The sequence below is a fragment of the Chlamydotis macqueenii genome, chromosome 12 (assembly GCF_036417535.1).
Source record: "Chlamydotis macqueenii isolate bChlMac1 chromosome 12, bChlMac1.mat, whole genome shotgun sequence".
NCBI classification, from domain to species: Eukaryota; Metazoa; Chordata; class Aves; order Otidiformes; family Otididae; genus Chlamydotis; species Chlamydotis macqueenii.
The window spans coordinates 13,038,613-13,063,474 of NC_141567.1; the positions used below are offsets into that span (position 1 = coordinate 13,038,613).

Below are 24,862 nucleotides of genomic sequence, written 5' to 3' on the forward strand. Positions count from 1 at the left end.
TCAGAGGGATTCCCAGCACTGAACTGCCAAGGTTCTCAAGGGCCTAAGCTCCCCACCTCAGCCCCAGCAGCAGTGTAGCATGCACTCCTGTTACACACAGACAGCCATGCCCTGCAAAAGAGCATTATGATTCAGATCAGGGCTGCAACCACCCTCAATTCAGCAGTTATGTCAAACTTCGCAAACTCCCAACTCCTTCTCAATATTATAGCAAACAGTGTGTTATGTTAGCGTTGGACTTTAAAAAAATGCTATTGTTGTCAACTGTGAATAACAAGAGACCCTTAGGTCTCCTGTGACGCCTAAAAACAAATCCCGCAGTCTGTCAGTATTCCAAGAAGAGTATCAGATAATGTAGGCTGGCACACAAAATGCTGTTCGAAAGATCTAAAATATACTTTCACCCTTTTCACACCTCCAGCTGAGACACAGGACATTTAAATCAGCAATGCATTCAAGACTTCTGCAATGTTACGTTCTTTATCACTGTTCAGATGCAAAGAGAAACAATTAAAATAGAACCGAGTTCTTAATATGCAGAAACACTGCTATAAAGAATATTTAACAAGTATCAAGCTAGTTGTTTTTTTTAAATGAAACTGAATTTTATTAAACTACAAGAAACGCAAAGATGGTGATAGATTAAGAAAAATATTTGCTGGGCAATCTAAAAATAAGGACTAACACAGGTACAATTTCCCGCAAACTCCTTTATGTGATGTTACCATAGAGCTCTTGGAATCTGCACATTGACAGCTTAATATAGACAATTCATACAGTGAAAAAGGTTATAAAGAATATTACATAAACAATAGAAGGCATTATTGTCTTTTGCTGTTCTTTTTAAACACTAGGACATTGAACATCTCACTGCTGAAATGGTTTAAATGCATAGGTCACACACTTATTTCTATTATAGTTCATATCATTACAGAAGTCCAATTGCATAACACGAGTGTGATTTACCAGCAGAGAAATAGTTTGCTGGAAATTATTCCATGATAAATCAGTTTTCATTTATATAAACTGTCTTGAAGTGCCAGGTAAACATTAAAGTATGCAGAATATTAAGTATATTTACAGGTTCAGTGCACTTTAAATTCCTCAGCAACAGAAACTGGAGCAACAGAAAAGGAGCTTTGCTTATATGATTATACTTATGATAACACAAGTGGCTTGACTTAAGAAAAAAAAAAAAGAAACTATCAGCACATTAACATTCTTACACTGATTTCATGAACACTTACTGGAACATTAGCAAAAGTAATGGAATATTTTCTTTTCCTTCAGAACCAGTGCTTACCAAGTGAGAATCAATAACACTGAAGCATAACAAATAATTTTGTTAATATTAAACAAAGGAGAGAATTCTGCTGTAGAATCCATCTATACCATGTCTGAACCATGTGTACAGTCTTTATGTTTTTAAATAAAAACCATGACCAGTTATAAATAATATTAAATAGTACTAAAGTTTTCATGTAGCATCTAAATAAACTAAGATTGCTGGATTTTCAAGACTGTGAGGTTATTTCAGGAAGAAAAGGAGACAATCCAGACAGACATTTCTCACGTATGCCGCTCTGATTTATATCCCTTATGCCTTACTGCAGTTCCTAGCCAGGCACGCGATACAGCCACGTCTGTGCAAGTCAAAGGTTTGACGAGTCAATCTGAGGCTACAAATAATCAGAAGAAAAAAAAAAAAAAAAAGATTTCCTCCATGTGAATTTTCACGGACAGAGACATTGGTCAGATTAAATCTACAGCGTTAACTGGAGAGCAATGAACATGTCCACTAGCCAGCTACCAACCAGTCAACATGTCCTCAGCCAACTACTCCCAGCTCAGTCATCTCAGACTGGACCCACATGAAACTTATCTTTAGACGTGCACAAATATTCAGGGACTGTCACAGACCCCTAAGGAAAGGGAACGTGACTGAAACACGGGGCAGGAAGAACTGCAGCAGGAACTAACCTGAAGGGCCTTAGATCATCCTCCAGGAGGTGCTTCCGTACAGCTTCACATGCCTGCCTCCTCTCAAAAACCTGTTTAGATGTTACCACTTAAACAGTACATATCAAAGATCATGAGAAGTGCGTTGCTCACTAAAATCTTTTAACTATTTTCAAAACATGCCTTTGTTACTACACAAGTTACTTTATACAACCATCATTACAGGTCTTGTTGCCAGCAGTGCTTAAAAATAACTTTAGAAAAATTCTCAAAATAAAATTAGATTATCCTGATAACTTATCAAGTCTGACCTCATAATGGAGGTATGTTTTCTTTAAAATCATATTTACGTAGTTGCTATGAGGAATAATTGTTGGCATCTATAAAAGCTGCATAAGAAAAATAAATACTTTCAATCATTTACAACAAAATTAAGAAATATACATTTCACAGGTAACAATACTTCAATGGATTATGTGTTAGTCACTGTACAGTCCTGAGCATGTTTTTGCAGGTGTAACTTAGGTCATCATTCTTCCTCCACAAGTCCACGTGACACATGCCAACTAGATGAAAACTTCTAATGCTTCTGAGAAGCAGTATCTTAATTTAGCTTTGGTAATTATCTGTGCAACTGTATAAATCTTATTTGCTTTTCACACACCAAAGAGATTAAGGCAGGCGCTATTTTTATGATGATTCCTCCATCACCTTCTGACACTGATAAAGCAAACCATCTGGAAGAGCAGAACAAGGCGATCTGAACCACAAAGCCAGCATCCCGGAGTGAGTGCGACAGTGCAGCAGACAGGGCACAGACGGAAGTAGCTGGCAGGCCAGTATTCCCTCATTACCTTAAAACAGAGGCCACAGGGGAAAAAAAAAATATGAAGTAACAATTAACAAGTAACTATAGTTCACAAAAAGAAAAAAAAAAATCTCTCAAACTCCATTTCTGCTGCGCTCTTCCACTCTCATCCTTACTTCTCTAACACATCACCAAAAATCATGCCTCCTGCATGCAATCCCAGCTTTGTATCTATCATATAGCTTCGTTCCCATTTTTTTGTCCAATTCAAAAATTCTTCATAATGCAACAATTTGCTCCTTTGTAAAATTTACTGTTTGCTGGACACTTGCACCTTCACATCAATCTTTACACAGACCTCTGAGTAAAGCAAAACAAGTCCATAGGACAACACTGGTGTATTTACTATGCTCATAAACGTTCCCTGCCTTAAACTGTTAAGATACCTGCTTCCATAGACTTACTTTCCCGGGACAAAATATAGATCATAAGCAATCTTACAGTATACTTTCACTCACCTATAATGTCAACTATAGAGAGTTTCAGCTTCTGGTGCAGTGTGTTCAGAGCTGCTGAAAGGGAATCTTGAGAAGACGACATTTTTATATTCTGTTTCACATCATTGGAAAGGGACAACCACAGCTTCCCAAAGTCTTCTGTAGTCATTTCCATTGGCCTAAAAAAGTTCACCACGTATCTTAGCAAGATAAGATACATTATTCAGAATGTATTTGGTCTCCCAAAAAATGACAACTGGAAGCAACCAGATAATAGAGCAAGCAACAAGCAAATACAGATTAGTTTAAATAAGCCCCTCCTCTTCCCTGCTTAACATTTTAAAGTTTTCCTATTCCTTGCTTTAGGTTTCTAAATTTAAAAAAATACATTATTCTGTGTAAGTGGAAGACCAAAGTGAATGGCCTTCAGATATTTACCGATTGAAAGAGACAAAAAGTTCAATAAGAAGTAGACTTTATTATGGAAAACAAGGTGGATTTCACTATAAAACAGAAGTCTACTGGAAAAAACACTTGCTTTTTCTACGTATAAAATAAATGCAGCATTCAAAAATGCAAAGAATGAGCTTTATTCTTGCCCTGCAAAATTTGTCAGTCTCTTCAAATAATGCACTTATTTCAGTTTAACATGTTTACATTATGCCCTATTTTAAACCAGCACACCCTTCTGTTCACTTCGTTCTGTTAGCCTCCTCAAAAACATATTCCGTAGTTCAAGACTATTCTAACCTGCAGCTACTGTCAATATTCTCCCTTGATTTGCACTTCTTCCTGGAACTTTGCCCCTTTTTTGTGTAAGTGTATAAATAACCATTTACTATCTTTAACAGCAATCTCAAGTAGATTAAAATTAGCTGCTCAGAATGAAGCCTTGTATTTTCATAATCAATACCCAAATCATCCTGCCCTTGTCTAATACTTATTGAGTACAGGTTTTTAAAAACTGCAGCTTATTCTATTTACCTGATGAAGTCCACCAATGATAAAGTTATTGAAAATTCAAGGCGAGTTTCCATCTCTGACTGGTAGTTAACGGAGCCAAAAAGAATTCCCTGTGTACAGACTTTGTCCATCCACACACACTTCTGGCAATGTTCCATGCTTTGAGCTTCAATTACAGGAAACTGGTAGGTGGGACTCTCCAAAATCTACATATATTTTTTTAAAGGAATACAGAATATAAATCTTGCTGTCAAGTTGTGTAAGTGGCTAAGATACAGATAAAAAATTGTGTGAGTGCCTTTTACTCAATTTATTTTTCTTGGACTATTTGGCAAGTGAACAGAGCTACCGTTTCTCAGCTCTCATTGAGGATAAATCAATCAGTAACATCTACAAAAGTTCTACGATAATTAAAACACTGGACAAATTTCTCTCTTTTTGATAACTGCCTTTTTTTTTTCCCTCCCCAAAATGATTGCTCAGAGAGACCAAGAACTGAGACCAAGAATCTGAATTCTGTAGTTCAGTCCCAAAATAAACTAATCTACAAGAACAAGCAACATTGCAACATCCCCCAAGCTATATGCCAAAAGGAAGAAGTTGAGAAATCACCCCGAATAACAAGGATAATTTCAGGATTACTCAGGAGTCCCTGGCCTCTCCAAACAAACTAGTAACACAGATTCTATCTGCAGTAGTGGTCTGTGTGGAAACTCAAGTGAATTATAACGTAAAACTAGACATGAGACGTCCATTTTCTATCAATGCCATGAAAGGTTTGATTCAGGCCAGAAATGGGAAGGAAGGAGAATTCATAACCAATTAGTAGTGCCTAGATTAAGTAAATTCTAAAATAAACGTTCTACCTAATTCTCTTTATCCAGTTATCACTTGCTGAGTGTCTCCAAGGTTTCACAATTGTATGCTTCTTTCAGCAAAATCCATCGATAGTCATGCCAACAGGCAACTCCTAAATAGCTTTCCAATTATTTAAGTGAAGCTTCAATCAAGCTATCATATGCTTTGACCAAGCAGTTAAATCCCAGATGTAGCAAATGTCAGAAAAGAAACTGACCAACTCTTCTCCACCAGCACTGGAATGAATGCATGAGAATAAGAATGATATGTGGCTGACACCTTTGGAGGGAGGGGAAACAAAAAAGCCCTGAACTTGAAACAAGCTTACACAAATTTTACATGAAGGAAGGAACAGCATCATGTCTGCCTAACAGATAAATACAAATGAATGCACAAGTCCAATAGTCACAGCCAGACAAAAAAAAAGTAACACAGCCATTTCCTTGGCAACTCAAGTCACACCATGCTGAGTATGACTGGTTAGGTTTGCATTCAGTCTTAAACAGCAGGGAGAAGCTGAATTTAGAACTGAAAAATCATGTATACTTGTTGCATGAAGGCAAACAGCAGCAAACGAGATCAGGGTGATTTAGCAAAGCAAGATGCTCACTTTTATACCAAAGGACACTAAGTTTAGTATTGAGACTTCTTTCACTACCCTTTAGGATGCGTGTAGCAGCCATACCGCACGTTTTAAGGAAATGCTTTAGGAAAAAAGCATAGCTATTATATCAAACCAAGGGTTGCACACTGAAATGCAAATGAATTTGAAACAAAGGCTCTTACCTGAAAAGGTTCTGCTTCTTCAAACATTAAGTTCACAGCATTAAGTGCAGAAGTGGTTTTATTTGAAACAAAAACAGTGAGCAACAGAGAGTCATCTGTCCACACCTTACATAAATACAGAGCTAAGGCATCGCTCTGACAAAGTTCCACTACTTCAGAGTGAGTGAGCTTTTCTAGCTCTTCTGGCAAGGAAGGGACCAACGGTGTTTTACTGGCCCTTTCACATTGAGCACTTGGAGAAGGCTGAAAAATTTCAATATTACTATCGGCAAACAAAGATGACCGTGACAGCCCGCTATCTGAAAGTCTGTCATCCAGCCCAGACTTTTTTAGGGACTGAGGTGTTTCAAATGCTAAATTATCTTCTACAGTATCTGAAGAACACAGGGAGACTTTCCTTAATCTTGTGTGTATACTTCCCTCACAGTCTTCCAAGTTAGTAGGTACTGTATCAAGTAAGGGACCAAAATCTGAAGCAGCAGTATTTTGGAAGTCCGATGCCTCCTCACCATCTCGAGTTTCATTTATCTTTGATTTTCTTTTGAACTTCTGAGTAGCTGTGTCTGCTTTCCCCATCTGAAAAAGAAAAAAAAAAATTTTAAAGGGTGGGGAAGTTTCTAGCAACCAGCTGTGTTACTATTAATAGCATGAAACGGAATGAGCAAGGACAAATAATGACCAAGGAATCAATTCAGATAACAAATACAAATAGATTCCAAACATTTTAATTGATCTAGTAGTGAGCCTTTGTTGTACTACTTACAGAGTACTGGGTTAGCATATAATGCAGGAATGACTCTAGGTTAAACATAAACTAAAAGCTCCTATTAAAAAGCAAGCACAGGTAAACTTAATCAGTAATAAATGACAAGATTTGAGCTGGCTAATATGATGATACCAGTCTTAAAAAGATGACCTAATGGTAAATACTTTAATGTTCTGCGTATTACCATACATAAATAAAAAACAGTATTTATATATGGCATCAGACTCCAGCCTTACTGACAAATGAATGCCACCAGCTCCGCAAAATTGGGTCAAGGAACAGTTGTAACAGAAAACAGACTAAAACTTGAAGCGCGACATGTAAACAGAGGGAAGTTCTAGTTACTGAATCAGATCTGCTTCAGAGGTTGCTTCATCAAGTAATATCCAGTACATTTCAGGTTCTTAACAAACTATCAGATTACAAAAGTAATTTTCAATAGTTTTTCAATGACTTGGGTTTTTTTTTGCTTCATTTTATCATAACACTAATTTGCTCTCCATTTGCATAAATACCTGTAATTGTAAATAAGGCAATAAATAAACTTTAAACTGGGAAGTCTCAAAAGAACCACTTACCAGACTGACACCAGCATTTGATCCTAGCCCAATAAACAAAGTTGATGCTAACTGCTGCTTCTCCTTGTCTTCCTCAGAGAGGCTGGCAACTTGATCAGACCGCAATGCAGGAGGATCGCTCACCTGTCCTACTAATAGGCTGCCACCAGAAACAGTTTGTGGCTCACTGTCTTTCCCTACTTTGTTTTCTTTCTTTGGAAGATAGCCTTCTTTTCCCCACAGCTTGCGTACTCCCTCAAGTTTCAGAGTGTTTGTCCTAAAAAGGCAAACAAAACAGAGCAGGATCAACCATATGATCATCACGTTCACAAAAACATGCCAACGCTCTAAACACCATTCACAGCTTTGGTACTCTGATATACACAGCGAGCAGTGGAATATAAATGAACGCTTTTGCACTTGCATCAAGTTCTATGTTAGTAATGTCATTCATCACTTTTAAAACATCCTGAAAATGCAAACTTGGACTAGGCTATATAGTCCTAAGTACAGGCCTGTACTAAGCATTAGACACCTGCAGCCAAAGGTAGACTGTGTCTGCCAACTCCATCCCGAGTTTCAGATTACATTTACAATGTATTTGAGCTATTTTTAAAATGTGAATACAAGCAACAATGTATCTGTCTTTCTCCCCAGGAGAAAGATTCTAGCAATCTCTAAGTATATTTAAAGAACCTGAAAAAGCTTCCAAGCTTTCCTGCATACCAATTTATCAAAGTATAAAGGAAGTTATTAATTTGTATGAAACTATGGATGTGAAATTTATTTGTAGTGTTCTAAAAGGTAAGGATTATCTTGCTCTGTGAATCTTGGCCTCACTTTTATCTAAAAAAGTTTCCTTAAAAAGCACATTATTGTAAGCCCATAAAAAGTAAGCATAGCCTGTAAGAAAAAGAATGAAGCCAGAGAAAAAATATACTTAATCATGTAATCATCAGGTAATCCTGTCTCAATTTTACTGTATTAACTATCAATTAATTTGCAGTTTGTAAAGAAAGTGGAAAAACAGTCTAACTGCATTCGCTTTTTTGTAGTTATTTCAAAGAAGATGCCATCTCAACTTCCTCTTACATGATAGAGGTTTCCAAGTTCAACTGTATTCTTTTCAGTTCCTTGTAATGAAGAAGCAAAGACACATGACACTGACAAGAACAGAAGCTTTGATGTAATTAGTATCAAATACAAATTAACTCACTCTTTATGCCCTGTCTCGGCACTATTACCAGACGTATCAGAGCCAAAGGATAAACCAGTGGGGGACTGTCTGCCAGTGACGCCAGATGAGGACACACTTGAAACAAATGACAATCCATAAGGCTCAAAATTCAGAGCTGCAAGACAGACACAATCTTAAAATTACAATGAGGCATAAAAAGGTAAGAAAAATCTATTTTCTCAAGCTAGATATGCTGTACTGCCACACTTCTCAATCTTCCCATTCAGGATCCTAGCCTCATTAAACATGGGTGTTTCTGTTCTCAACTAAGTTTTTTAGACATACAGAGGATTTATCTAAAACATGTATTAATTCGGTATCTAGTTTTAAATACTGAAATTAAACAGAAATAGTGACTTTACACTGTCTCACTAAAACATCTGCTGGTGCTTAGTATTTGTACATTGAAGTACTGTACTGGATCTAAATAAGCCCAAATAACATTTTGAGACCACAGCACTGTGTCCATATATCACTGTCTACTTTGCAAACACACCTGACACCTGGGGTGACAAATCATTTTTACAAAGCCTTAAAAATCTGGATTCAGAACAGCCACCTTAGCTATGCTTTATGAATCAAAACACAGTTTGAACAGCTTCTAATAATTGGTTTGGACTATAACATAAACAGTCATTGTTTATGAGCGCAGGCTTTCCTTTCAGCCCTGGAACTATCAAGAAGTACAGTCCATTTCCCTCATCTCTACCCCAGCCTTACGCTATCTTCCTCCCAGCAAAATGAGGCAACGGTGCAAAGTCATGAGCATCTGGGATGAGAGAAGTCTCCTGATAAATGGGGAGGGAGTGTTAAGAAGCGTCCTGTCCCATAAAAAAGCAAGAAGGAACAGAAATCCAAGGGCTTTGTGATAAACAGCATCCACCTAAAGATACTCAAACTCTACCAACCCATAAATTTAGTTATCTATAAACAAAGAATTTCAATAAACTCAGTGGACTCCCCTTCTAGAATATTTCTGAATATTCTACCTCACCTGTATCTTACCTCCTAGAACATTTATGAACCAGTGGAAGATGCTAATCAGTACTTGTGATTACTGAGAAAAAAACAGCAATTCATAATCTGGTTCCTACAATGGCTTCCTTGCAAAATTCTAAGAACACTACAAACACCAGGATGTTCTTCAGCAGTCAAGATGATTAATTTCATTCTCAACACCTCAGTATGAAGCACCATTATGAGCTCAATCTGACATACAGCAGATTATACCCCTCATTGGGCTTTGCACACATGGAAAAAATAGTATAGAATATTCAGTTTCAACATATTTGACCCTGTTCAACATTTCTCCACCAAAAATTTGAATTTTCTAGTAGGCTTAATGTGGAGGCTGTCGATGCAATACTCTCAATTTATAATTATCTCAGAAAAGTGTTAAATTCTGCCAAGCTACACATGCAAGCAAATGGACAATATTATTTATTGTATGCATTAATGTGCACAGTCAAAAATCTTTTTTTAAAAATAATAATTGTACATAATGCAGTGTACAAGACTCATTTTTCTAATTCCTCAACAGTAAAGCAAAGCTGAGGAACGTTTTAGAAAAGCTTTCCAATCTCTAAGTGTCGACAAAAATCCTTATGTGACTGGCTGTAATACAGTAAACATATTTCTATGGGAAAAAAAAAAAAAAGAGTAAAAGTAAAAAAAAAAAATCACTATAGGTAAAGTTTTGGGACATTTTAAAATAAATAAAAGCAGACATTCCTGTCTTATCTGTACCTACACTAGGTAAGAAATGTAAGATTTGTATCGTAAAATAAGTTTACAATGGTTACTACTGCAAACTGTAATTCCACAGTCAAGGCTAAGTGCTCAGTAAAGTTAGGAACCCTTTGCTTTCACTTTAATAATCCCTGTAAATTTCAAATCCCATAGACCAGCAGAGATTATAGCAAAACATTCTCATCTGCAGAACAGCAACCTATGATAAATGCACAATTACATATACCAGCTAGACAACAGATGTGGAACTAAAATCTAAGTTGAACTTAGCTAAGTCTACAGGCAAGAGATGTATTAAGGTTAAGATAACATTACTTTAAGAAATAATATTAACTCTACACTTAGATTGTTTGTTAATACTTACCAGGTTATTTACCAGCTATTTAATAAATGCAGTAAACTAACAGTCACCTTTTTCCCGAGAAAGTTTCTCTTCTTGTCTCTGGTGATGAGGCTTATATGGTAATGCACCACGACCAAGACCCTCAGCCACAAACCCATCCAGAAAAGATAAGGAAGCATCTACCTACACAGAGTTAAGAAAAAGTAAGAAAGCAATGAAAATATTTTCTATACGTGAGCCTGATGTTACCAGAAGAATACTGTGTCTTATCAGTAAATCAGGATGTTGTCTCAGCTCTTCCATATACCAGTAAAGCTGCTGTATTAAAAGAAATTGTTAAGCAAATATGTTGAAACAGTCTTTGAGCTAGGGATTTGTAACTTAAATTAACTCCTCCACTACTGATTTTTTTTTTTGTCTAAACAAGAAAAAAGGAAAAGTAAAAAGGCAGAGTGGAGTTTTCCCAAAATGGCTGGATCCTACCATTATACAAAATGCCGAATTTAAACACCCTCCCTGAAAAACCTCAGCAACATCAATACTATTTTCTGTCATTTATTATTGACATTTCAGTGTCAAGATCAGTAGTTACTAAATAGGAGGCGAACTCTTTGAATTAAAAAGCAGTACCAATCACTAAAGCAAGTCTAGTTTGCCTTTAAAAAGAAGATAACAAAAAAATAAATCAGTGTATGAAATCATAATTTTGTTAAAAACTACTCCACCTTACTAACCTAACACCGTGGTTCTTAATCTTCCAGGATGGAACAGCAGAACATTATGATCCACCAGATACGCCTGAAAAAGCATGTTTCTGAAAACTCATTTTAAGCAGACTACAGACTAAATACTGGCACCAGTCAGAACTGTCAAATATCATTCATTTTGAAAATACTTCTTTTACCAAAATTCAACCCCCCCAACTACAAAGAGTTTCATGAAGAAGACACATTGCAGCTGTCTTACCACCATGTCATTGCAACTAGCATCAAATGGAAGCAAGTTTTTCATCAGTGTTTTGTCTTCACACAGATGCTTCAATTCAAAGGCATATTGTCTCATGCAGGTATCTAGAGAGTTGCTGAATTCTTGGATTACTTTATCAATTGTTTTTGAGCAGGAGGTACGTGATGCTAGCTTTGTGACTGCAGCCATTATCCACGCTTTAGTTTCAGAAGTAACAAAAGTCCTCTTCAGCAGGCTGTGTAGCTTGGTCAAAATAACTTCTGGATCAACATCTGTAACAAGGCTGGAATATTCCCCTAACACCTATTCACAAAGAACAGACAAAATATGCATTTAGTCACACACATGTTCTAAATAACTTCTTTACCATTTTGTGTTTTAAATGTCAAAGGCTTGAAATGATCTTTGTGTTTACCTCAGCAGACTTCATAAAATCAAACAGCTGTCTTGAAAAGAAAGCTAAACACAGCAATTAGGCCCTTACAAAACATGACTTGTTCCTACCGCTGCCTCTTCCTTGGGTGGAAGCCGAAGCTCACCCACGTATCAGGCAATACCAGCATAGCACTTGGCCAGTCACCTGCAAGGCTAAAAATGCATTTCACAACCACATCTGGCCTAATTCTAATGAAGGCAGAAAGGCTCAGCATGCACTCAGATTCATGTGGCTGCTAAACCATTCCAACAGTCACCTGCCTTAAAGCAGGCAAATCCGCTTTTCCACAAACTATGACAGGCTAAGTAGTCCTTGGGCACCAAAAGAGGTCACTCAAAGATTTCAGCATATTATCTTGACTTCAAGTAAAAACAGAACATTCATTACTAAAAATAAAACACTTAATAAATATTTTTAAAAACATCACCACCTTTGACAGTTTCCTTATATCTGTGTATTCAATTTTGGCCACGTGTCTACATTACCCAACTCATAACTTGAAGGAATTTCTGTGGATACAACGCATCTTCCTCTCCGAGTAATGCTACATAAGACTGTACGGCGTATATCCGCAGCTGATTGTCTTCTTTTCCATCGTCAAATCCTAGATAGAAAACAATACATACTTTCCCTGAAACGCAAATAACATTCCTACCAAGTATTTCAAAGTGCATTTTAGAAAAAAAGCCAAATAATTAACGAACATGTCTAATTCTTCAGAGCATTTGGGGAGTTACTCACCTTCAGCCAACAGCCTCAGAAAGTTGTTTGGGATATCAGGATGCATGACGTCACCTCCAACTGAAAACACAGCATTCATCGTTTGGATGAACCACTCATTGTCAGGGGCATACGTGTCCAGATGTTAAGGAACGAAGTGCTAAGGCATAACTTTTTCTTTTTAGTGCATTGCCTAAGGAAACAAGTTTTCCACAAATAAGCTACCCATCTTGCTCTCCCCAACAAGTTGTGAGCCTGATGGTCAAATATCAGCTCAATCTAACTGAAGAGGAAATATTCCTGTATCTTTTACAAAGTATTTCCTGTAATTGTCATGGAAACTGGCAGTCAGGTAAAGCAGTCTTAAGTTACTGTCGTGTTGAAAAAGCCTGCACATGAACTTAACAGTGCAATCATGTGCAATGTGCTGGCTTATCAATCAATACATCTTAAGGTGTGCATGAATAAATGTTAAGAGTGAAAAAAGAGTAGGAACAGACACATTCACACAAGGATTTAGCTCTGGAAACCCATCCTACTGTATTTTAAGTTCACACTTGGTCCATGCCAGCTTTCTAGCATAATGTTTTGAGTTTGTTTCCCCAATATCACTCAATCAATGATAGACCAGCTGTTCTTTTCAGCAGCATTTTGCTGTTGACTTACTGAAAAACAACAAATATTTTTAAGCACTCCACAGAAAGCAACACTGCTTTCTTTTTATATACTTAAAATTTGATCAGACTTTGCTAATTTTGGAACTAAGCTTCTACCTTCCCTCAAATAAACCCTGAAAATGCACACTTACTGAATGGAAATTTTCAACAATACAGAAATATTGTTATTGTCTTATTTTTGCATACTGCATGACAACACAGCTTTTTTTTTTTTATACTACTCTCTGCACCAAGCAGTGTACAAACAGGATGGTAAGGCAGCTCTCTGTTACAGAGTTTAGAACTCAAATTATCAGACAAGAATACATACAGAAAATCAGGCAATGGCAAGTCTAACAGCAACGTCCACCATATGCCAAAACCCTAATCATCACTTCAATCTTTTTGTCATAGTTAAAGAATCTTTTATTTATTTCTATGAAAGTGTGTTATTCTTAAAATCCATACACCAATTAAGAGTTCTCCAACTGGAAGATCACTCCCATAATTACAGCACTCAATGTAGCAAAGGCATCTCTCTCCATGCAGTGGTTTTAATTTAGAACCATCTCTCTCCATGCAGTGGTTTTAATTTAGAACCACAATATTTTAATGCTAAACTCCAAAGCCAAAATAAAGTTTTGAGTGCTATTACTTTCTCTCAAACATAAAAGAAACACCATTGTCATTTTTGTATGCATTTTCTTTTGCATGGCAAAAAGCACAGATGTAACATTTCCTACTTCAAAAGATCACAAAAGATGCTTTGAAAGGTACAAATGCTACATTTGCCTGAGCTCTGACATCAATGCTTCAGAAAAATAAAAGGATATTTCTCAGCTAGTTGAGAAAAATAAAAGGATATTTCTCAGCTAGTTCTGCTATTTTGCCAACCAGCTTGATGATAGTGTATTCTTCTCTGCTTTCTTTTAAGTAATCAAGCATCTTCTGAACTATGACAATTACATTCTGTCCATTTGTAATTCTATAGAGAAGCTCTAAAGTCTGAAAGAGAAAGCGAAAAATACATTTAATTGGCTCTGATGACTCAAAAAAGGAAGCAGGCAAACAGAAACACTTTACTATGATGCCTAATGGAGCGACTGTCTGTATTTGGCAAGTCTTAAATGAAATACACTGCTTATATACACAGTTTGTCACATTAATATTGTTTGCAACCGCTCGCACAATAATTGAGACATAATATGCCTTTAATGCTACTTATTTTAGGAAATCTATCACCCATCTGAAAAACTAACTTCATTTTTGATGTTTAAAAATTCACTGACCTCCCTTTTAATAATGGGATCTGGATGGTCCAGACATTCAATTATTGTCATCTGGTGCTGAAGTGCCAGATTAGGATCTTGCTGGATAACATAGGTCAGAGCCTTTAAACCTAGAATATAAGTGATTGGAAGTGATATAAAATAATGAATAGTACTAGGACCAAATTTACAATATCTTAATGAAATCAAGAATACTTACCTAAGTATTTCAAATTAATTTTGGGTGACAAAACAAATTTTCCAATACACTTGGCAGCCTTCTCAAGTAGTTCAGATTTGGGATAAATTGTATAAATTGTCTGGACACATTCAAACAAGATGGCTGCAGCAGGCGAAAAAAAAGACACATCATTAATGTGTATTAAATACTTCTATAATGTAAAAACTAACAAGCAAACAAGCTCATCAACTGTATCCAGGAATTGCAGTGCTGTCCCACCTCCACTGAACCAAACTGCAGAATACCTACTGACGTAAGTAAGAACAGGATGAAAGACTATCTCCTTCAGAATATACGTATTATTTACTTGTGTTTGTCATTGTGCATACAACTTTCTATCCTTAAAGTTCTTCCAACCTTCAAGTCTCCCATAGCTGCTCAAGGGACTGGACTAGGACAGTCTTTAGAAAGTTAATGGGCAACTACAAAGGATTTGAGACAAAGTATTTTTCAGTAATTCATGTGATCTCTTAACTACTACCAACAGTCAAAATCATCTCAAGAACAAGCTTATTAGAAAAAACAACTTTGTATAGTTGTTTGAGAAAAAGCTAGAAGTAAACAGAAGAAAACACAAGAAGTAGTTATTCCTTTGTGGCAGCAATTCTGGCAAAGACTCAGACCAAGTTACTCTCCCTCAGTTAACCGGTGTTTAAAATCATAGAATCATAGAACGGTTAGGATTGGAAGGGACCCTCAAGGGTCATCTAGTCCAGCCCCCCTGCAATGAGGTAATTTTCAGCTGTTCTTGTAATTCAGTCTCTAACTCAACTGTCCCAGACAATCACCTACTCTTCTTAAGAATTACAAAATTAAATCTGAGAAAGACTAGCATATTAAGAACTCAACTGCCTACAAGAAGCAAGAAACACGCAATAACCAATGACTTTGCGTAAGAAAGAGTAATCACTCAGAATTACTTTTGTCTGGGATCATCAACTAACGTTTTATAAAAAGCTTACCATACCTGAAAAAAAAGTCTATGTATCTAAACTCTATGTCCTTGGACAAATCATAATAAACTGCCCACTCTGTCCCCTTAAGTGCTAAAACCAAATTTGATGTTTAACTCTTAGCTATTGAAAGTGCAAATTATCTATATTGTAAGGCAACACACCTCCCAATATCTTGTATGTTCTTGCCTAAAAGAATAGAAGCAATAAACGGAGTACACCAAATGTCTGACAGATGTGTCCCCATTTATTATTTACTAAAAGAGAATACTTCCCCAAAGCTCCCCTTTTTAGTGGAAGTGAAGCTTAAACAATTCTTTAAAAAATATCTGTCAAGTAGGCACCAGATATCTAGAGCTTTGGGTCCTGTTCTTCCCTCCCCCCTAGCTCCCCGGCCCCCTCCAGTGTTGCTTTAAAAAAAAAGTCTGAATTTTCTTCCCATTCCATTAGCACAGATACTTTGGCAACATCTACGGGGCTTGGCTTTAACAACAAAATAATGGGGGGGTTAGGTTTTTTTAATAGTGAAACAGCTCTCACTGTAGGGTTCTAGAACGTCAGATCTGGGTGCCTGGGTAGGTACTAAGACCCAGGGAGGGGAAGGCAAAGAAAAATCCAAATAAATTGCTCAAGTTTTTATTAGAAAAAAAAAACTTAACAGCACAAGTATTCCTTTTGCTTTGTTCTAGCAACAAATAGAGCATTCTCTACTGAGAAAATAATGAAATTAATATAGCCTTCCACCATGTTCTAGAAATCTTAAACTGAGATGTGTGCCAAAAACAGCTTTCCACAGGTACCACTATCACTGAACTTCGGTGGTGTAATTTTTATTAACCATGGCTAAAGGAAAAGCCCTACAGAGCTGTAAAGAACTGATGCTGTCACTCTTGCAAACTTTTTATTGCCTTTCTCAGGGTAGCGAAAAGAAGAACTAAGTACTTTTAATAAACAGAGTTGCATCACTAAGATTTTTGTTTTATCACTTATTTCAACTTCAGCAGTGCTCAGTAAGAGCTTTCATAAAGAAGATGACTTTCTGTATCTAATGCCAAGGACAATGCAAACATAGGATAGAGGCTTTTCAGTCAAGATTAATTCCCAGTAAATAAAAATGTTTTTACTTCAGTGATAAAAAGTTGCGCTGTACTGCAGTATAACTTGTTTACAATTTACTAGTCAGACACTTAAAAATAAATTGTATATTAAGAATATAATTAGATTTTTCAACAGTACTGCACATGTATTTTAGCACTATCAACTACGCACACTCTTAATTTTTCCAAACGCTAATCATTACATAAAAAATGCCACCCACCATATGTAATATTATGATTTAACTCTGCTCTTCTTAAAGATTCATCTAGAACATCATACATCAATTCGCTTGTCCTGTTTAACAAGAAAAAAAAATATTTACAATTATTTGCAGCACTAAAGCATGTAGTCTTATTTTGCCAAACAGCTGAAACACTAGTATTAAAATCTGCAACATAAATTATTCATATTCAGAGATTCACTTTAACATGGCAGAGCTCTATAACATGTTTCTAAATGGCATCTAACAAGATGTTTTCAGCTTTCAAAAGAAACATTTACCGTATCACAGAATAAAAACACTTCCCTCACTGCTTCTATCAAAATAACACGTAAACAAGAAAAGGATCACAGACAACTAGGTCCTCACAAAATGACACCACTTTTCAAAGTATCTTTACTCTGGATTTTCAGTTGTTTGGTAACCTAGTTACAGAAGTCCCAGTAAAAATATATTTCAAGCATATTTCACAATAATCGATTGTTTAGCCAATCCAGAAGTTTTAGGAAACTAATTTTGCACTTTAAAAAGGATCTGCTCACTGTATTGGTTAATAACAAACGTATAACCAGTTGAATACTGAAATCCTCTTATTAAAAAAAAAAACAACAAAACAGCTTTCTGGTTTTTGTCTATGAGGTACAGGTCATGCCTGTACTCTTTGTATGTTCAAAATATTAATTACAGAGAAAGATCTGGTTACCTTGGATCATCTTTTCCTAACAGCCCCAGTATTCTTAAAAGTTGAATTTGTAACCATGGTGCTGGCACGCTGTGATAGTTGAAGTCGATAGGGAGCTTTCCTCCCACCACCTGCTTTAAGATGCTTACAAAACACCCAGTCAAGTCCTTGTATCCAGATGAGTTTTCCTATATAATGAAAAATAAATTGAAGCATTTCGATACAGCACCACAAAAGTAAACATAATCCACAAACTGAGCAGATCCTCTAGCTAAGGATGGTAATGATGCTGAGCATTTGGATCATGCAAGAAGTGGGTCTGTCAAGCTGAATGGAGAGCAAATGCAAATATACGTAACCAATATCCGTGACCACATAAATTAACTTTTCTAATGATTACAAGTACGTTTTTTCTGCAAAGCTTCCATATAGTACACTGTGTATTTAAATATATATATACACACACATATACACACACACATATAGAAATAGCTCCAAGTTCAGCTGCACTTCTGATTCTTTGCCTACCTTAATCATTTGAAGATAAATATGCAAAGAAGCAGCCATGACTCCAGCATCCCTGTCACATAAGGCTTTCCGGAACTTATCATGAATATGCTGAACTTGGTTAGGAGCAATGACATAGAATTTATATAAAGCTTGAACAGCTTTTCTTCGGATAATTTCCCTGAAGAGAAACGAGATTTACACAAAACAAAAATGAAGCTGCTTACGTATTTTAAGTACCTGACTTAACAAAACAACTTGCACTTGTTATTTCTATATTTCTATACGTGGCTAGCCATCAGAACATCACGGTTTGGAGAGAGATGAGAACCCATGCTTTACATATCTGATAACAAATGACTTTGCAAATACCATCTAAGTGAGGAAGTGACAAAGCAAATGCAAAGGCATAGTAGTGTTTGATGTCAGACGGACAATTCAAAAGAATGGCCACCAAATAATTACATTGACCACTGCTAATCTGTTGTGGTCACATGTGCAACTCCAAAAAATATCAGCCTAGAAGTTACTTGGTCAGTTCATTCTGCAGTTCCCTTTCTAATCAATGCAATACCCATAATGTCGTTATCCTCTGTGTATGGGATATTATAAATTAAGAATATTAAAATTAAGGATATTAACATATGCAGACACACTTTTACGAACAGTTTCTGTAAAGAGCTTTATATAAATAAAAAAGTATCAGTGAAGTAATTCAAGGATCCCAACCTGTTTCTCCACTTACTCTACAAACACTTCTTGATCCACATATTTGTTCATAAGACTCCAGCAGATAAATTCAATTACATTTACCTATCAAAACTGGCTATGAAAAAAAAATACCTATCCAATACTCAGTAAAGATTGTAAATAAATGAGACAAGAATCCAAGAGAAAAACCAGGAGAGGAACAATTTCTGCAGGTAATGATTAGAAGACCAAGTCAGAGAAAAACACCTATTTACTAAAACTACAAAATTAAGCCATTCAACCATACAAGACCACTTGAAATTCTGTAAGTGAATACGTACTTAGAATGCTGGAGCTTGTCTTCTATTAGGGGAAGGACAGCTGGAATCATCTCCCGTGGAAAGATCTGGCTGACAATGGTTAATGCCATGCACACCTCTACTAGATTGGTGCTCTGTAAGTCCTGTTACAATCATTGAAATAAGACAGTCATTTTTCATTTAGACTTTTAAATTCTGCACAGACATACCCCAAACCTTTCACAAGCAGGCTGGATCTAGCCCACCTACAGAGCCCACCTACAGCAAGCATCTTGCTGCCAGCCATCCTGTTGTCTGCTCATGTTAGAGAAGCATTAGCTCTCACCGAGCTAACTGGGTTCTTTTCTTCTCTTATACAGGAAGAAGGAACAAGCTAGAACAGTGTGTTGTAGAACTACACTCGTATTTTAAAGGTATGTGAGATTAACACATTGAGCTACACTCAATGTTTGTTTACTGAAATAGTTGGATGATTGTAAAACTATGCTGAGTCCCCAGCTGGATCAGTGGGATGAGTCTCACAGATTTCAAGAGTATTCTCTCTAAATGCCTTTGATCTAGCCCAAAGAATTAAAAAAAAAAAAAAAAAAAAAAAAGCTCAGTAATACTGCTAATTACATACTTGAACACTAAAATAAGACATTACCTACTCCCTAAGAAGCAAATGCAAATTAAATGTAACATTCTACAAAAAAAAAAAAAAGGATAAAAATTCACAGTCTGTCTCAAATACTATTAAAAATAGGAGATATAGCTCACTGTAACCTTACACCAAAAAAGTATGGATTAATTCATGAAATACAAGACTAGAATTATTTTTCAAAACAAATGAAACATGTAAGATTTCCAGCTCATATCATGATTTGCTCTGGCCATTTGTCCCAGATAGGTTTTAGTCCTCATTTTTGTTCAGTCCTTTGTGGACTTGCATTTTTCACTTCTTTCTATATCCTTAGTAGTTTCAAGTCAGATTTTTAAAGATTATAAAACAGTTTCAATCACAAAAACAAAACAAGTATCACTTTCAGTCTACAACTTACTTGACTTTGGCCTACTGTAATATAAAAGTAATCATCACACAGAAAGATTTATAAGTCGCAACTGCTCCACGTGACAGGCAGTAATACAGACGATGACACTTATGAAATATTATCAGGTAACAGATCTTCAGTGTCACTTCAAAGCATATGTCCATTTTCTATCAAAATTATGAAAAGAACTCAAAGAAGCCAACAAATGCACGCCGTCAGCTAAAAGAAGTTTACATTGAAATACGAATGCATGGCTCCTCCTGGAGTTGAGAATGTATAGAATCAGTACATTTTATAAAGGAAATGTTATGGTAGATCTCCTTTCAAAAAAAATTAAAAATATCGCTTCAACAGCAGGAATGCCAAGATTAAATTAAAAAGCCAGGGACAGTTATTTCAAGTTCTCATTGCTAACCAAAGAAATAGGACCTTTAAGAGAGCAAGACAGAACTAATGAGTACATAGCTTAGATGTTGTGCGACACAGAACGGGAAGAATTGGTCCAAGTTTAGTTTACCTCCAGACCTCCAAAAACACTGTACCTTCACAACTGTGTTCACAAGTAGAAGTAGCAGTTCATGATTTTCATGCAGAAATAAAGAAACTGCCAGGTAGCCTATAAAAGAAAGCAGCCTCCGTTACTACTTTCAAGCAATAAACAACTTCAAGATACAAACTTAAGACTGTCTGTAGTAAAGAAGAGTTAACTCATACCACTACAAAAACTCAACCAAAAACCCCACTGCTGGATGACAGTTGCTTGTGTTTTATATATCAAGACTTTATTTTCTTTCCAGGCAAACCAGTTATACTTAAGTTGCAGTAAAGCTCAATAACAGCTAAGAATTCATAAGCTGTGAGAAATAAGAGACATTTCAATACTGTTACAGCTAAAGAGCAGCTAAGAGCACCATGAGAAATCAGTTCCTGGAAAACTAGCATCTTCTCTGCACAGAGAAAAGTATGTTACTTTCACACTATACAGCACAAATCCACTTCCTTATATCTCTTTTTTTTCAAAAAATAAAGTTCCATTTCAAATAAATTTTACATTCAACTTGGAGTACAGAAGACTAAATTCACCATTCTACGCCAAAAACTCCCTTGTTATTTCTTAAGAAGGAAGAAACAATTCCAGAACCCCAGGAAAGAAACCTTGAAGAAATCTTTTTCTTCAAGATCCTTCTTTCTTTTAAACTAAGGGACTTGAAGTGGAGGAATGGGGAGCGTGTGCCACAACTCAGGACAATATTTGTATTACAGACCTTAAAAAAGGTCTTGGTTGATTCAGGGCTTAAGGATCAAACTTAACAACTTAGATACGTGTAACTGCATTGTCTAGGCTACCAGGCTGATCTATCTGCTTGCACACCTGCAAAAATGTAGTTCGCTCTCATTCATTGAGGCTTACATTAAAAGGGGTCAGATCTTGACTGGATCAACTGACAACAACTCCTTAACACAAACTTTGGTATATTGCACCAAGAACAGACAAGGTCATCCTCATATATCACATATAACTGCAGGACAACAACAAAATCAAAACCCACACACACACTCCTTTCACGAGACCAAAGCTTAAGGGCTCTTTGTGCCCAGGGAACTTCAAGCTACCTACATGAAAAAAAAAAAAAAAAATTTAAAGAGTGCTGCTTCACCAAAGCCTTCTCAAAAAGAGCTGAGACTGATCAAGAACAAGACACATTGGTTCTTGACACTTACAGAGGTCACAAAGTTTTCTTCAAAACAGCTTACCACCTACCCTCCCAGTTTGCTGAAGACAGAATTTCTTAATCCCTACCAGAGCATCTGCGCACTGGCTTTCATTACTCAGGGAAAAAGCAACTTTGAATCATCACTTGTAATGCATTCTCTCAGAAACTCCAATACTTGAGTGGATGATCCAGATGAAATTCAAACAAAGGATACCAAACAAGCATATCTCACAAGACATTGCCTTCCTTCTGTGTATGCAGACATAGTATTGCTTGGAGTTAAACCATTTTCTCTGCAAACAAGAAGAAATGTCTTCACTAGGCAGTTGAATCAGCAACTGCAAGGAAATTCTCCAGACCAGACAGGCTGACAGCTACTTCAAGCTAAATCTACTGGAAACAAGTTAATAGCCGCACTGGCAGGCAAGGAAATCACAGCAGCATGAAATTCCAAAGAAATCTGAATGAGCCTTTCAGGTTTCCTCAGGAACTTCTGCACCTGTGCTACAAGGATCTCCATATTTGGTTCATTTCCTACAACTGTTTCTAAACTAAAAAAATCCTACAAGCACCAAAACAGAAAATATTTGACAAATGTCTGACATTAACATCTTTGTCTAATCTTGTACTACAGTATTTGAAGAAGAAACCAGATCCTGACAGAACCTCATTTTCAGATTGATGGGTTTTTAACAGAATTTCTTGTAAATTACTTGTTCATTGGTGCTGCAATTCAAAACAACGAAAGAACAACTGATGACTTAAACCAAATTAATTTCCCCTGCCTTCTGTTCTACAAGCAGATACAGAGCAGCTCATAAATTAGAGATTTAGTTATTTTCAAAGAGGAACAAGAGACTATGAAACAAGACCAAGAAAGTAGAAGAACATTTTAATTCAATTGTATTTTACATTAATTATAAATCCTAAAAAAACTTTTAAAATACAGTCTGAGAATATTATTAAAGCAAAGCTCCATGTACATACCAACTCTTTTCTCCAAAAGATTTCCTTGCTGTGCAAGCTTGATTGCATGGATATATCCAAAGGAAGACTCATACCCCAGCATTTCACAGTAGATGAGTCTCACCATACATTCTTTCATCAGTCTCTGAAATACCAAAAATAAATTGAGAATTTTAAGCCAGCCATGCTTTATGCTCCTCTTCACTGCTCTAATGAAGTAGAGGACTTTATCTGATAGAAACACATGTGCATTCACACACATTTTCTAAAATCAGAGTACTTGTCATTTTCCCTTTGCTATGAATCTCTTTCGCAATCACCATTCATTTTTGCGCACAGGAGCAGAACTCCCCATATATTATGCTTAAAGACGTTATCTTATTTTGATTAGCATGCATGTGATCAACAGTAGATCAATCATGACTAACAAAAGATATGAATTATCTGAAGTGTCAGACGATCACACTGCTAATGCAAATTATTTTTTATCAATCACTACCCTGACCTAGGATGGGTTGTCACTTTATATGTGAGGTAAAACTTTACTTTTCCCTTCAAAAATTTTCAGTCATGAGACTGAGATTGCACTAACTCAAAGCAGAAAAATTCAACTCCTGCAACTCTGACATGAGCAACAGTGCATCCAACAAAGCACAGCTTCTTATACAGCATAAATCAATTATAAGGCCAACGGCAGCCTGCAAAGATTACTTGATGGAAGCAGTTCATCACCTTTTTTTGTCTGCATTATTTCACAAACTGCAGAATGACAGACCCTGAGTGCTGATTGTTAGTTTACTCACATCAAACAGAATCACCGTGTCCTCACTATTTTAACCACGCTGCAAAACTGCAGACGTTGGTAGCTTTTAACGTGGGTGATTAAATATCTGTAATGCAGATAACCTGCACGCTCCACCTGGCAGAAAAAGCAAGAACACTGTTGCCCTTCACCTTTGGTCTGCTGTTCCCACAGCCTGTAACCACGGCCAGAACTTACAAGAGTTGTGGTGGGGGCTGAAACCGTTGCTTTCAAACTGGTTAGCTCCTGCTGGATTAATTTCTCTTCTTCCTAGAAAAATTAAACCTCTTATTTTCATCTCGCATAAATTTGGGAAGCAAAATATGAAACGCAAGTCAAAGAAGACATGTTAATTTAAGAGTATTCCACAGACTCCTCAGAGCCGCGGACACCTGGTTGCCGGCAGGAACACCGGGCTGCTCGTTCCAACACCGCAGGCCACACTTTGCGGCCGCGCTTCCCCGCACCGTGACCCCCGCAGCGCGGCAGAAGGCGGCCACCCGTGGGTGAGCTCGGCAAGGAGGTTTATCGCCGGGTTCCGGAGCTCGGCAAGACCCAGCCCCGCGACTGAGGGGGGACGCCGCCGCCGCCGCCCCGCCACCGCGCACGGGGCGCACAGCACCGCACGGCGGGGGCACCTCGGGGAGGCCGCGGGGCGCGAAGGGACACAAGCGAGGCCCGGCCCCCGCCCGCGGCGGGGGGAGCGGGAGGCCCGGCGCGGCCCGCCCCGGGGCGCCGCCCGCAGCCCGTACATGCTTGGAGGTGAGCGCCGTGATGCTCCGGATGAGGCTCCCGAGCCGGGAGGTGGCCGAAACCCTGCCAGAGCCTCCGGTGCCCACCGGCCCGGCGCCCGGGTCGCGCTGCCCCAGCAGCCCGGGCAGCACGCTCAGGGTCCGCTCCACCACATCGCTCATGGCTGCTCCCGCCGCTCCCCGCCACCCGGAAGGGAACGGCCCGACCGGGCCGCGGCCCCCGCCGGTCTCGTCGCGCACTTCCGGGACCGCCCCCGCTCCGGGGCGCGCCCGCCCGACGGCAGGGGGCGCTGCAGCGGCCGCTGGGGGCGGGAGC

At 37.6% G+C, this 24,862-nt stretch overlaps 1 protein-coding gene across 6 annotated transcripts; it reads right to left on the minus strand.

Annotated features, from left to right (window-relative positions):
* Positions 1–690: 690 nt before the first annotated feature.
* AP4E1 (adaptor related protein complex 4 subunit epsilon 1) lies at positions 691–24,739 on the minus strand. Of its 6 annotated transcripts, none has more exons than XM_086756907.1 (21): positions 24,547–24,739; positions 23,993–24,064; positions 23,014–23,137; positions 20,854–20,927; positions 19,302–19,423; positions 18,292–18,451; positions 17,785–17,951; positions 17,082–17,155; positions 14,790–14,912; positions 14,591–14,700; positions 14,167–14,306; positions 12,667–12,779; positions 12,411–12,529; positions 11,490–11,792; positions 10,592–10,706; positions 8,411–8,546; positions 7,216–7,471; positions 5,872–6,447; positions 4,249–4,433; positions 3,286–3,443; positions 691–2,813 (listed from the first exon to the last, which is right to left on the minus strand). In XM_086756907.1, the coding sequence occupies exons 1-21, from the start codon at positions 24,706–24,708 to the stop codon at positions 2,650–2,652; spliced, it is 3,453 nt and encodes a 1,150-aa protein (XP_086613033.1). In that variant the 5' UTR covers positions 24,709–24,739; the 3' UTR covers positions 691–2,649. The 6 variants fall into 6 exon arrangements, 5 of the variants coding, with proteins under 5 accessions (XP_086613033.1, XP_086613034.1, XP_086613036.1 ...); XM_086756908.1 differs by having other exon boundaries at positions 23,947–24,064; positions 24,547–24,593; XM_086756910.1 differs by lacking the exon at positions 24,547–24,739 and adding an exon at positions 22,067–22,319 and having other exon boundaries at positions 23,993–24,003.
* Between the last annotated feature and the right edge of the window lie 123 nt (positions 24,740–24,862).

Excerpts from the sequence above, each read along its gene's own strand:
- AP4E1 (XM_086756907.1), bottom strand. The coding sequence starts at position 24,708 with ATGAGCGATGTGGTGGAGCGGACCCTGAGCGTGCTGCCCGGGCTGCTG. Across the intron at positions 8,547-10,591 it reads GAAACTTTCTCGGGAAAAAG|CTCTGAATTTTGAGCCTTAT; the intron begins GTGACTGTTAGT and ends TCTGTCTTGCAG. Across the intron at positions 6,448-7,215 it reads CAAATGCTGGTGTCAGTCTG|ATGGGGAAAGCAGACACAGC; the intron begins GTAAGTGGTTCT and ends TTTCTTTTTCAG.